General features: G+C 38.0%; 3 protein-coding genes across 4 annotated transcripts; 1 reads left to right on the forward strand and 2 right to left on the reverse strand.

The window, feature by feature from the left end:
- Positions 1-1,719, reverse strand: LBD15 (LOB domain-containing protein 15). Its single transcript, XM_089053425.1, has 3 exons — positions 1,192-1,719; positions 737-992; positions 1-526 (listed from the first exon to the last, which is right to left on the reverse strand). Exons 1-3 carry the CDS (start codon positions 1,203-1,205, stop codon positions 125-127), a joined length of 672 nt encoding a protein of 223 aa, XP_088909551.1. The 5' UTR covers positions 1,206-1,719; the 3' UTR covers positions 1-124.
- A 3,530-nt stretch (positions 1,720-5,249) lies between these two features.
- On the reverse strand, positions 5,250-6,344 carry LOC103332873 (uncharacterized). Its single transcript, XM_008235637.2, has one exon. The coding sequence runs from the start codon at positions 6,076-6,078 to the stop codon at positions 5,437-5,439; it is 642 nt and encodes a 213-aa protein (XP_008233859.2). The 5' UTR covers positions 6,079-6,344; the 3' UTR covers positions 5,250-5,436.
- A 3,195-nt stretch (positions 6,345-9,539) lies between these two features.
- LOC103332872 (WEB family protein (DUF827)) lies at positions 9,540-12,029 on the forward strand. Of its 2 annotated transcripts, none has more exons than XM_089052936.1 (2): positions 9,540-9,900; positions 10,285-12,029. In XM_089052936.1, the coding sequence occupies exons 1-2, from the start codon at positions 9,646-9,648 to the stop codon at positions 11,803-11,805; spliced, it is 1,776 nt and encodes a 591-aa protein (XP_088909062.1). In that variant the 5' UTR covers positions 9,540-9,645; the 3' UTR covers positions 11,806-12,029. The 2 variants fall into 2 exon arrangements, with proteins under 2 accessions (XP_088909062.1, XP_008233858.2); XM_008235636.3 differs by having other exon boundaries at positions 9,543-9,900; positions 10,288-12,029.
- The last annotated feature ends 31 nt before the right edge of the window (positions 12,030-12,060 follow it).

Consider the following 12,060-nt stretch of genomic DNA (forward strand, 5'->3'; position numbering starts at 1 on the left):
TATAATATAAATTATATAATTCTCTCTTTATCATCATTTTATTCCACTTGAAAAATCATCATAATAAGAAAATTAAATGGGATCGATCTCTCTTGATTTCATGAGTCTAATAATAATTAAGATTTTAACCAAAGAAGGAAACATTTTCACTTGAAAGGGTGCTATAGTCCGCGGTGCTTGGTTGATTAGTGTACATAGAAGAAGAGGAGGAGGTAGGAGGTAGAGGTGGAGGCGGAGGTGGCGGGGGAGGCGGCTGTGGGGTCTGTGGCAGGGAAGCAATCGAAACAGCCCCCGAAGTAGAGAACAAAGCCATATGATGAGAATTAGAAGGAAGGAGATTCGCTTCCCTATATTTGTATTTAAGTATCTCACCCCTAACTGCATTGAGCTCAGCTTGTAAAGATTGAACCTGTTGTTGCAAAGCTGAAATCGCACCCATGCATCCATAAACTGGATCTCTTAGTCTCACATTTGCTTCATAAACAAGACTATTTGCAGCATCTGCACGTTGACTCTCCGGCACCTCCTGAATTAATTAATTACACCAAACACGCACGCAAACAAACTAAAATCAGAAATAATTAATGTAATTAAGAACAAATAAACTTGAACGGCAGCGAAGTATCTACACTGCAGTGTTTGTATCGGTACCAAAGACTCTTTCCCCAAAATTGAATGAAAATGATCAGTGCATGATGACGATTTGAACAATTAGGGTTTATGATAAGTTACTTACCATGAGCATCTTGGAGACGTTGCTGGCACCAAAGACCTTGTGGACGGAGGCGAACTTTTGGGGTTCGTGGGGAGAGAAGTAAGGAGAAAAGGGGCATTCCTGAGCACATCTTCGTCTGAGGAGCTTACAGGCAGCACAAGGGGTGATGGTGTTTAGGGTTCCGGGAGGGCCCAACATGTGTCTTCTTCCCATTCGATGATGAGAAGAAGCATCAGTTTCTCTCTTAATCTTCTTGCCTATCTCATCAGATATCTCCCTACAATTAAGTAGAGAAGCAGAGAAAATGCATAAGCAAAATTGCCATGTACACTTATATATAAATAAGACATAAAAAAATGTCGTAATTAATTAGATTGAAAAGTAAATTTAATTAATTAAAGTTCCTATTGATGATGCAATTTTAGGAGAGAGAACCAAAAAAATACAAAAGGGAGAGCGAGAGAGAGAGAGGTTACCTTTCTCTGGACATTCAGGCATGCTCTCTGGGGAGAGGATAGGGTGCTGCCAAAGGAGAAAGAGAAAGGAAAGGAAGGAAGTAAAATAAGGGGGTAGAAATACAAATTAATAATGAGGGTACTTCAAAGGCAAGGTACACTAGAAAAGTGGTCCACTGGTGATATTGTTTATAAAAGAAATTAAGAGACAAAAGAGGTTGGAGTGTTAGAGAGTACAACTTCTGAGACTGAAATTGTAAGAGGGGAAGCAGAGAAGCTGGTGATGATGCTTTTGTTTGTTGGTGATGAAATGATGGGTTTGGTTGGATTGGACCGATCTCTTTCGGTTGATGTACGAGGATTTCAGGAATTATATTATGGTTCTTCAGAGATCAAACAGCACAGCACTCTCATCTGCTGAGTCTGAGAATAAAAAGAGGCATCAATGGAGAGAGAAGAGAGATAGGGAGCGGGAGAGAGAGAGAGAGAGAGAAGCATATAAATGCCAGCTCTCTGACTGCTTGCTCTCTCTCTCTCTCTTGCTCACGTGTGAGTCCTTAGATGTGTTTTGACTTTTTGAATCAACCATTTGATTTCATAGACTGCATGTGGCTCTTGCTTCATTAATTCTCAGGACAGACCTAACTTTCTTTTTCCTCTCTTTTTTTTTTTCTCTTTGAAATTTGAATACAGATCATTATACCAATGTACTTTTCCTAATAATCTAAGATAAACTATTAAGAAGAATGCTAAGATAATTTTTTTTGTAGGTGGTCAGTTGCTCAGGTAATAGAGTATTTCACAACTACGATAAGAATCTAACTCTCACCTTCTTTTTCAGAATAAAACAATACCGCATAAATATGACACACAAGAAGTAAGCATTAGTCATTGTTAAAAAAATAAATGAAAAAGTGATCATATATAATTAAGTTGTAATAAGCATGTTAGTTTCTTGTCAAATCTAAGAACCCACCTTGCCCATATCTGGGATCCAGCTCCGAAAACGAAATCTTATATCAGCATCATCGCCATATGAAAACCGCAATTTGTGCTTGAAGGGCTAAGACCAATTTGAGTTTAGTCAGAAGTATAATTTGTCAAACATGGATGAATATTTTCCCTCTTTTACCACTGTTGTACGCATATGGATTATAGTAAATTCAAACCAACAATGATGAAACTAGCTGGCCAGTCATCTATATTCTCATTCGAAAAAAAGTTAATTATATTATATTCCTTGTCTAATTTAGTCAGCCATACTTGCAAGCAAAAAGAAAACGCACACACACGCACACACAACAACAACAACAACAACAACAACAAAAGAAAATGAGACAATCCAATCTTGATTGATGGGACAAACCAAGTTGCTTGTGATTAATTGTTCTTTTTTCAGTCCTCATCTCAAACTCCGCTAATAATTCCTAAAGATGGGTTGTATATATCATGGGCATGGCAACAAGTCACCGGCGTTTGGTTTGGCAACTGTTAGCAGAAGTGTACACCTCCCACTTCAACAAGCAGCTCACTGCTCTGTAAAATTACTCAACACATCAGATCAGTGATGATGTCCATAGAAAAAGACTAGACACCCTTCAATAGATAAGTTATTATGCCGATGGATATTTACAGAGACAGATACATATTTTCTGGACAGCTTACCTACATTTTCATATATAAATGGAAAGATTGCGATTCATCTAACCTAGCTAGCTGTTTATTTCTACCATCCAAATCCTGCATTGCCCATAATTTTAACCAGTGCTGTCAACAGCTTCAATGATTTAATGTACTTTTTTTGTTAATCAGATGGCTGATAATTTAATTAATTAATTAATGATTAACTTAAGAAGAAACCCATTGCCTTAATTTCGAGGTGCGTGCCATAACAACATGGCACACGCATGCTTGACACTATAGAAATTAGGTTCTCGATCGACTGACTATCTGATATATCCCTAATTATACGAAAACTGCATGTAACTACAACAGTGGTGCAATCTACTTCAAATCAAACACATAAGCTAAGTTTCCAAATGACCCAATTACTAAGCCAATTAAGGCGTAATTCTGAGTTGTGATTTTGAGGAGGGTTATGTCAAAAGTGGGTGGTGAAAGGGAGGGAAAAGGAAGAGAAGAATAAATTTGAAGACAAAGGAATTAATAGGGGGATTAAATCCCTAATTATTTTATATGTACATTTATATACATATATATATATATATTTATATATATTGCTTAGATTGTAAGGAATATGGCACCATCTTACTCTTGTTTGACCCGTATTTTATGGCTGACAAGTCGCCCCGATGTTCTCTCATCCCCAACCTACTTTCTCACTCTTTCACTCTTTCACTCTCATCTCTCTGCACCAAAACCCAGAACTTAATTACCTAGTTTGAACACCCAATAGCTTACCAAGTTACCATAGATTTATATATATGTAAACCAGCTGCTTTCATGGACCATATATGCCATGCTGTGTTTGATCTGAAAACCTATGCCTACCACACATTTGCATTTTCATTTTCAACTCTTTATACCGAACAAACATTCGCTTCAAATCTCTCAATTATATATATATATATATAAGGTCAACCTATTACAAGTTGTGTGCATGAACTTTGGTTTTGGTTGTAAAATGTAGCTATCAAGTTTATGACAACCTGAGACTTCTCCCACTAGCCAAAAAAGAAAAAACCTGTTACTTGTACACCTCCAGCTCCTTCGAATCCTTATTCCCTACTTATATCTAATCTACTTGTTTTTCTTTTACTTGGGAAATTCGTTTGTTATGTCTAAACTTCTCTCGTCAATGCTGGACTTTATTTTTTGAACCAACATTGATCCCCTTTTCTTATGAACATTAGATAGAAGAATATGATATTTGCGATGAAAAACTCTTGCACGTACGATATTATGATAATAAAAGTTTAAGTAGTACAAAAAGTAGAAGAATAAGGCCTTGACTTGCGCCAATAATCTCGAACCTCCATGACACCTTAATAGTGTATGTGTGTGAAATTCCTTTTCCTTCTATAGTTTAGACAACCGCTTGTAAAAACAAAAGTAGAATAATATGTACATACCATTTGATTAAGATATCCGAATACTTCCTTCTAAATTATAGTCACACATTATCAAAAGAAAAACATTATACACCGTGCAGTCTTAATTGTATATCCTACCAAAAGAAATTGACCAAAAAGGACAGTGGTCAAAGGTTTCAATTTAAGCCCAGTATACAAAGCCCAAAACTGGTGAACCTCTCCCTCAAATAGAATAATGGCCCGCGGGAGTTGGGCTTCAGTGTAATTTCAAAAAGATAAACTAGGGCCGAAACCAAATGTGTGTGTAACGTGTAGAGATGTTTTCTTTCAAAAAGATTAAAAAAACATATTACTCACAACACTCCCAAGGTTCGAAAAATACACATAAACCTTAACCTTCTCTTTCTTTAATTACATAGAAAGTTAAATTTAAGTATTACTAAAAGAGGATGGATGGGTTGAAAACTATAAAACGGAATACATATACAGCTATGGATTATCAATCGGGATAGGAGATTCAAACTTAAAACATCTTCCAATATTAAGATATTGGGTGTTTAAACTTAAACCTCTCATACTAATACTCGTCACAAGATGCCACAATTTATTTATTTATTTATTTATTTTTGAGAAGATGCCATTGTTAGGTATAGCTTCTTTTTTGACCATTAATTGTAGGGCCTTTATTCTCTGTTAGGGTAATTGAGTTGTTGTAGCTCCCCTTTATTCTCACGTGTATGCATCCTGTTGCATTGAAGGCACCAACGACTGCACCTGCATGCATCTACTATCTACTTAAACAGGCGCTGCTAAAAGTGGAAATAAATGTGACACCTCATCTTCATATCAAACTAACAAAAGATACTCTCTCTTTTTTCTTTATGTTAACAGTTTATATATTAAGTGCCGCCCCAAATCAACATGACATTGACTGTAAAGCTACGTCGTCTACAGCTCTTCATAGACAACTGAGATTTATAACTCCAACAAACTCAAATTAATATGACGGTAAAACGTAAAATAATGTACCAAAATATAAAAAAATATTAAATTTCATGCGTTATACATTTCATCATAAGATACGACGACATCAATGGATAAACATCACTCTACACGCCCACTTACACTACTAGAATTAAGATTAATTCTAAAACCCAAAAGAAAAAAGAAAAATAAAGATTTAATTGGCACGACCACACACCGAAAATTAATTCTAAGCATTATTATTAGTAACTCGGCCAGATTCATGGTTAACAATGGACAAGAACCCAAATCTTATGTTCTTCATTGAATAGCAGCCTCGGATCCCATTAATATTTGCACCTCTGGGTTTCCCACCAAAGCATAAAGTTGAAGTAGGTGATCCAGATTTTGATTCCTGATGATCATGCTCATCATAATCTTCCTCATATTTGTGATAAAATTTGCGGGCCCCTTTGTTTCTCAAACTTGATGCTGAGGAAGATGAGTAGTTTGACGATGATGATGATGACGACCATGATGAGGATGATAAGGATGCGGAGGACAGTGATGGTGGTGACATGGAATTGGGTGGCTTGAGCATTTTCCACGAAGACCTCAGCCTGGGAAAAATGGTGTCCAGAAACTTTGATTTGGAGGTGATTTTGTGGGTGGGTTTAGAGATTGGTGGGGTGGTGGAATAGGAAGGTGGGGGTGTGAGAGGAGGAAGAGAAGACTCTGAAGAAGGGTGCTTGGGTGTACCTGGCTGAGACTCCCACATGAATGGAATTGCACCTGCTGCTTCTCCGTAGTAGACTCTGCAAGAAGCGTTGGCCATGGAGGCTTCTTCCTTGGAGACAAGCTTCGAGGACAAGTACGTGTTGTCAACCACCATTTTGGATTAAAATATGATCAACTGCTTCTGCTTCTGCTTTTTGGGTCTCTGCTAGAATCTGCCCTTGGCTCGCTGAGCTCTCTCTCTCTCTCTCTCTCTCTCTCTCTGGCTAGCAGAAAGCAGATCTGGTGAAAATTCAAGATCCGAAGATGAAGCAGGGTAGCTAGGCTAGGTAGCTGATATTTGCTTACTTGAATTAAATAGAAATATCTTCTAGACTGGTTTGCAGTTGAATGTGGGTTTTAAGGCTCCACACATTTGTAGGATCATAAAATATATATATATATATATACAAAATGTTCAGAAACAATAAATGCTGGTTTCCGGAATTCTGTCTCAATACGACATCAACTTATTGGAGTATAAAAATTTGTGAGATAGGGTTTCCTCAGTTAATATATTATTATTTAGCTGCTAGGTTTGGAAAGGGGGTTGGATTAAATTTTTTTTATTTTTTAAAGGAAATAAATTATTTAGGTGCTGCGTTCCTTTGGTAATAAATAAATTTTGGAAGAATATATAATATGAGGCTGTTTGATAGACGTGACATGGATTGAGCAGGACCATGAATAAATCGCCATAACAAAAACAGTTGAGAAAGAGTGGGATTTGGTTAGAGATGATCGCTGTGTCATAAATGAGTTCTGGTCGGGATCCATATGTCCCTGATTAGTTGTTGTAATGGCAGAAGAATTCTGAGGAAGCCAGATGGTGCTGCTGCCTGCTGGCTCAAAAAACATGCTCATTTGCATTTTTTCTTATTTAACTACGAACGTTGGGATTTCGAGAGGTGTTACAGTTATATACAATAATGTGTCTATTTCGATACGAGTAGAATAAATATTTAAGCGATATCAACTCATAAATGTCAGAAATTAACCATTAGTAAAATATGACTACTGATTCTGACAAATGTGGTAGAAAATGTCATTTGGTGGATTAAATTGATGTTTTCTTTCTGCATGTGACCATGGTCCCCCAACATTCATCAAAATTTGTACGAAGAAGTGGTACAAAATTTAGCTAGCTCATCTTTGTAATGGGTATACAATCAGTAATTATAATGCTGCACTAATTGAAATTGAAATTTAAAATGTTCAACAACCCCCACCAGTTTGTGTGTCCTAATTTAAGAGCCTATGACCCACGGCTTTAAACCCAGTCTCAATCCTTTGCCACTAAAAAACAAGAAATGAAGATATGCTTCTCTCTCTCTCTCTCTCTCTCTCTCTCTCTCTCTAGGGGAGGGGTTGGGAGACCTGGTCTGGTCGCATGGTTCTTGGGCAGTTAATCATTAATAGGTTTATTATGTGTACGTAGTAGGATTTAACGTTTTGTTTGTGATCAGTTGTGAATTCAACTCGGACCAAGCAATATAAATTCAACTCAAGGCAAGCAACCCATGTTTGCAATGCGCAATCAACGGGAGCTTAGAACATACATCTCACATCTCACACGCCCCAACTTCTTCTTTTTCCTTCTGTGCTTGTCTTTTTGGGATAATTGTATATGCAACATAATTGTCACTGCTTTATTCTCCCTGCATGGTTTGTACTTCGTAGGCTATGTCATGCTCCTATTGGAACGATACATATTGCATTTTGTTGTTGGTGATATAAGAAAGGTAACTGATCTTAACCACTTAAGTTATAATTCCCTTAGTATTCATATTGCATTCTTAACTTACTCATATTTATGTTTTTATGCTGATCAATGTCATATGCTCCAAATGCTTCTTAAAAAAGCACTTACAAAGAAGCACCTAATACGCACTTTTTTAGAAAGCAATTTTTTTTTTTTTCACCCATAAGAACTTTAAAATTGTTATGCTAAATACAATCAGAACTACTTTTAGTTGCTAAAAAAATGCTTTTACTCCTTCCAAACACACTCTCAAATAAACGCTAGTTAATAAGTTGTCCAAAACAAGCCATGCATGTGAAAAGAAAATATGCATGTAATAGAAATGCGACTCATAGAAATATGTCAAGGATTTCTGTTGACACTATTGACGCCCTTTTATGGACACCAATACCCAACGCCTATTCACCTATTTTTAGTAGTGCAAATAAATAGAAAAGGAGGCGTGGACAGGCAGGACGCGAAATAGGTGCCCAAGAGATAGAATCATAATTAATAGAGTAACAGTACACCAACCGCATTTTATTATTAAAAAAGAAAAAAAAAGAAAAAAAAGAAATTTGTTGATGTGCCATCTAGAGTGGTGTTATGATGATATTAGACGTTTGCATGTGTTTGATGATATTGTGTGGTTGTTGACTTACGTAAATGTTTATCACTTCTTTTGGTCTTCTAAGGGAATTCCTCATTCTTTCAGCTAAATGCTCACTAAATTTATTACAAAGCTACTTATTTAGCCAGCCGCTTTTGAGCTGTGGGTTTTTTCAGTTTAACTTTTTAATTCACCCATGATCTAACGTTCGAAGCATGTATGTAATTATAATCTTACAATATTTGATACAGCTAGTCATTACGAGTCGTTTTCTCTATTCTTATTTAGAATCTCCAACTTCAAGCATCTTGGTTATTTTTGTTACCAAATCTTGCTTATCCCTTGGAAGTTGATCATTTTTTCAACACACATCTTTACAATTTCAGTTAAGAAACTCCCCTTTGTTGAGAGAGCTTTGGAGATGCTCTACTGATATAATTTGCAGCTGTCCAACCTATTGACATGGGCTTATGATTTGAATAGGCCCTTATTTCTATGGGCTTATAATGTAGCAAACCAATCTAATGTGGGCCTTAAGTCCAAACAACTTGTTTTTAGGGTTTACCATGCATAAAATAATTTACTTTATATTTTTACAAAATATTACAAGACATGATTGTTATGATAATGTGCCATGTGCTGTATCCTTCTTTAAATTTGGAAGGAAAAAAAAAAGTGAAGGCGTGGATAAGTGATTTTTGTTCACTTTAATCACTTTTACTTTACAACAAAAAGCAAAAAAAATAAAATCACTTTGATCTAATTTACAAAAATCATAATAAAAAAAAGTTAAACAAAATCGCATAAAGTTTACCAACCAAACATGGCCTTTAAAAAGTCAATCATAACCGCAACTGGGACTCAATGACTTTCCCAAAGACCGCAATTCACGCTCAGAATCAAAGCACAGAAGAGACTAGTCAACCAACAGATCCCCTACCTCGCACTCACGGATCAACTGTAGTACCGAGCCCTCATTGGCTGAAACACATAAAAAGTCAAAAGACAATCACCTGACTTTCCCTCCCGCCATTCCCGCTCCGCCACGTCATGTACGAGAACCCCCATATCTTCAGTTCCTCCACCCGCACTGAAAACCAAAACCAAAAAGCGCTTTTCTTTCCACTGCGCCCTTTGCTCGCCGAGTGGACCCGGCTGTACCGACCGAGTCACGACTCGGTCCCCCACCAGCAGCATCATCATTACACTCCCATCATCCTCGGTACCACATAAAACCAGAAGAAGGATGTTTGGTTTTTCCATGATGGGTTCGTCCCAAACCTCCATTTCAGAGGCTTCTTCTTCTTTTTCTTGTCGTGAAAGATTTTTGCTTAATGGCCGCCGAACCGTTTCCGGGGACACCTGGCATCAAGGAAATGAGGTCCGAGACCGGGTCGGACTTCCGTTTTAGCACGGGTTCGGGTCATGGGCACGGAGCTTCTATGTCCCCGAGTCCGCCGGGGATAAGGAGGGTGGGCTTGAGGGCGGAGATTGATACTTCCCCGCCTTTCGGGTCTGTCGAAGAGGCTGTGACCCGTTTTGGTGGCCGCGGGTCTTGGATACCATTCTACAAACTCGGAGAAAACTATGTAAGCATGTTGAAATTCAAATACTAGTACTATCTTGTTATGTGGGGTTAAAATCTGACTCTTTGACCAATTTTGTTTCGTTGTGAGTAAAAAATCAAAAGCTAGTTTAATATTTGGCCACATAAGAATTTGGCTTGGGAATTATGCATAGTAGTTACCAGTAAATTTTATGCAACAAATTTGATATTCTAAGCAATTGTAATGTCACGTAAATGTACGGGGAGGGGGTTCGAACTCAATATATATGCATTTTTGCAACTTGTGGAACAGGTTATTATGGATAAACCATGAGATGTATATATTGTGAAAACATTTCTTTATGTCGAATTTAATTGTGATATTTCTGCTACTAGATTGTTTATGTTTAGTTCTTGAATTATTAAGCAGAATGGGGTTGAAGAGTTTGACTTGAAGAAGGTGGAGGAGCAGGCAGCAGAGTTGGAGAAGGATCTGATTGTGAAAGAGCTAGAGACACTTGATGTGTTAGAAGAACTGGCAACAACTAAAAGGATTGTCGAAGAGCTAAAGCGGCAGCTGCAGAAAGAAGCCTTGAAATGCTTGACGGTAGTCTCGCCATCGGATTTTCATTCAGAAGAACAATTTTCATCATCCCCTGCTATCAAGGAAATGAACAAGGAGAATCATAGAAATCTTGCCAGCAACCATGAGCACATGATGGGGAATTCAAGTCCCTACCACACTTCTCCTGATCTGATCTTGACGGAGTTGAAACAAGCAAAACTGAACCTTGGTAAAACCATCAATGATCTTGGGGTGATTCAATCTTCTGTTGAAACTTTGAATAAGAAAATGCAGAACGAGAAGAACTTGCTTGAAAAGACCCGCGAGAAGCTGACTTCGCAGTTTGCAGGGGTGTCGTCGCTGGAGGAGGAGATGAAGAACATAAAAGTGAAGACACAGATGGCTGATGAGGCAGAAACCAATGCTAAAATTAGCTTTGAGAATTCAGCATGTGTTTCAAGGGAGCATATGCAATTTAAGAGAATGGCAGAAGCTGCGAACTTTGAAGCATCAGGGGCAATGTCAAGGAATGAACAAGCCAAGAGCATTATGAAGACTGCTGAAATGAGGTGGGTTGCAGCTAAAAGGATGGAAGAAGCAGCAAGGGCAGCAGAAGCTGTTGCTCTTGCTGAAATCAAATCTCTAACAAGCTCTGGGGGCTCATCAGGGTATGTCCTTCCAGAGCCTGAGAAAATGAGTGCTAGTTCTCAAATGAAATCTCCTCTAAACTTGAAAGCTCAAGAAGCTGAGGGCTGGTTCAAGAAGAAGCTAGTAGATGCCATGCGCCAAATTGATGAAGCTCATACTTCTAAACTGGCCATCCTAAGGAAGCTGAAAGAAGCAACAGAAGAAGTTAAACACAGTAAACAATTCTTGGAGGAGGCTCTAAACAAAGTGGAAATTGCAAATAGAAAGCAACTCGCTGCTCAAGAGGCTCTCCAGAGCTGGGGACCTGAGCGTGACCACAAGGAACAGGCTGCTGCTTATAACACCACCAACCTCAACAATTTTCAATCACCAGATTATAATCGGAACTCTCCGATGAATGAGATGAACAAGTCAGTCATAGTAAATGAGGGTCCAAAGCCTCATCTAAGGTCAACAGTTTCAATGCGAGATGTTCTTAGCAGGAAGCAAGTTCTGCCTGAAGATTTTGTGGAGAAAAAGGAAATGGACCGTGGCCACCCCGAAATGCACCGAGTGGCTTTGAGCGAAATGCTTCATGCTCTGAGGGGGGATTTAACATTTCCTGCAAAAGTTGAGAAAGATGGAAATGATCAAAAGCCGTTTTTGACACAGAGGAAGAAGTTCGGGTTCATCCACATATCACTTCCCCTGTCCAAGCCAAGTAAGAAAAAGACGCAAACTTCGAACGCAATGTGACACATTAGATTGAATAACAGCAACTCCTTGAGCACCAACAGTTTCAAATTCAGTTTCCTTGTTTATTTAGTTATGCTTCTGCTTATTTTAGTGTATTGAAGGTGTGGTTTTAATGTCTGTCTGTCTGTATAGGTGATTTATTAATCTGTACTATGCAGTGAGGGTTGGGATTTGTTACTTTAATATTATGAGATGGATTTGGAATGAAATTTTTACTAAGATCAGAGTACTGTTTGTGGTTTGAGCAGCTGCAAT

This window comes from Prunus mume, linkage group LG5 (genome assembly GCF_029339155.1).
Source record: "Prunus mume cultivar Tortuosa linkage group LG5, ASM2933915v1, whole genome shotgun sequence".
Taxonomy (NCBI): domain Eukaryota; kingdom Viridiplantae; phylum Streptophyta; class Magnoliopsida; order Rosales; family Rosaceae; genus Prunus; species Prunus mume.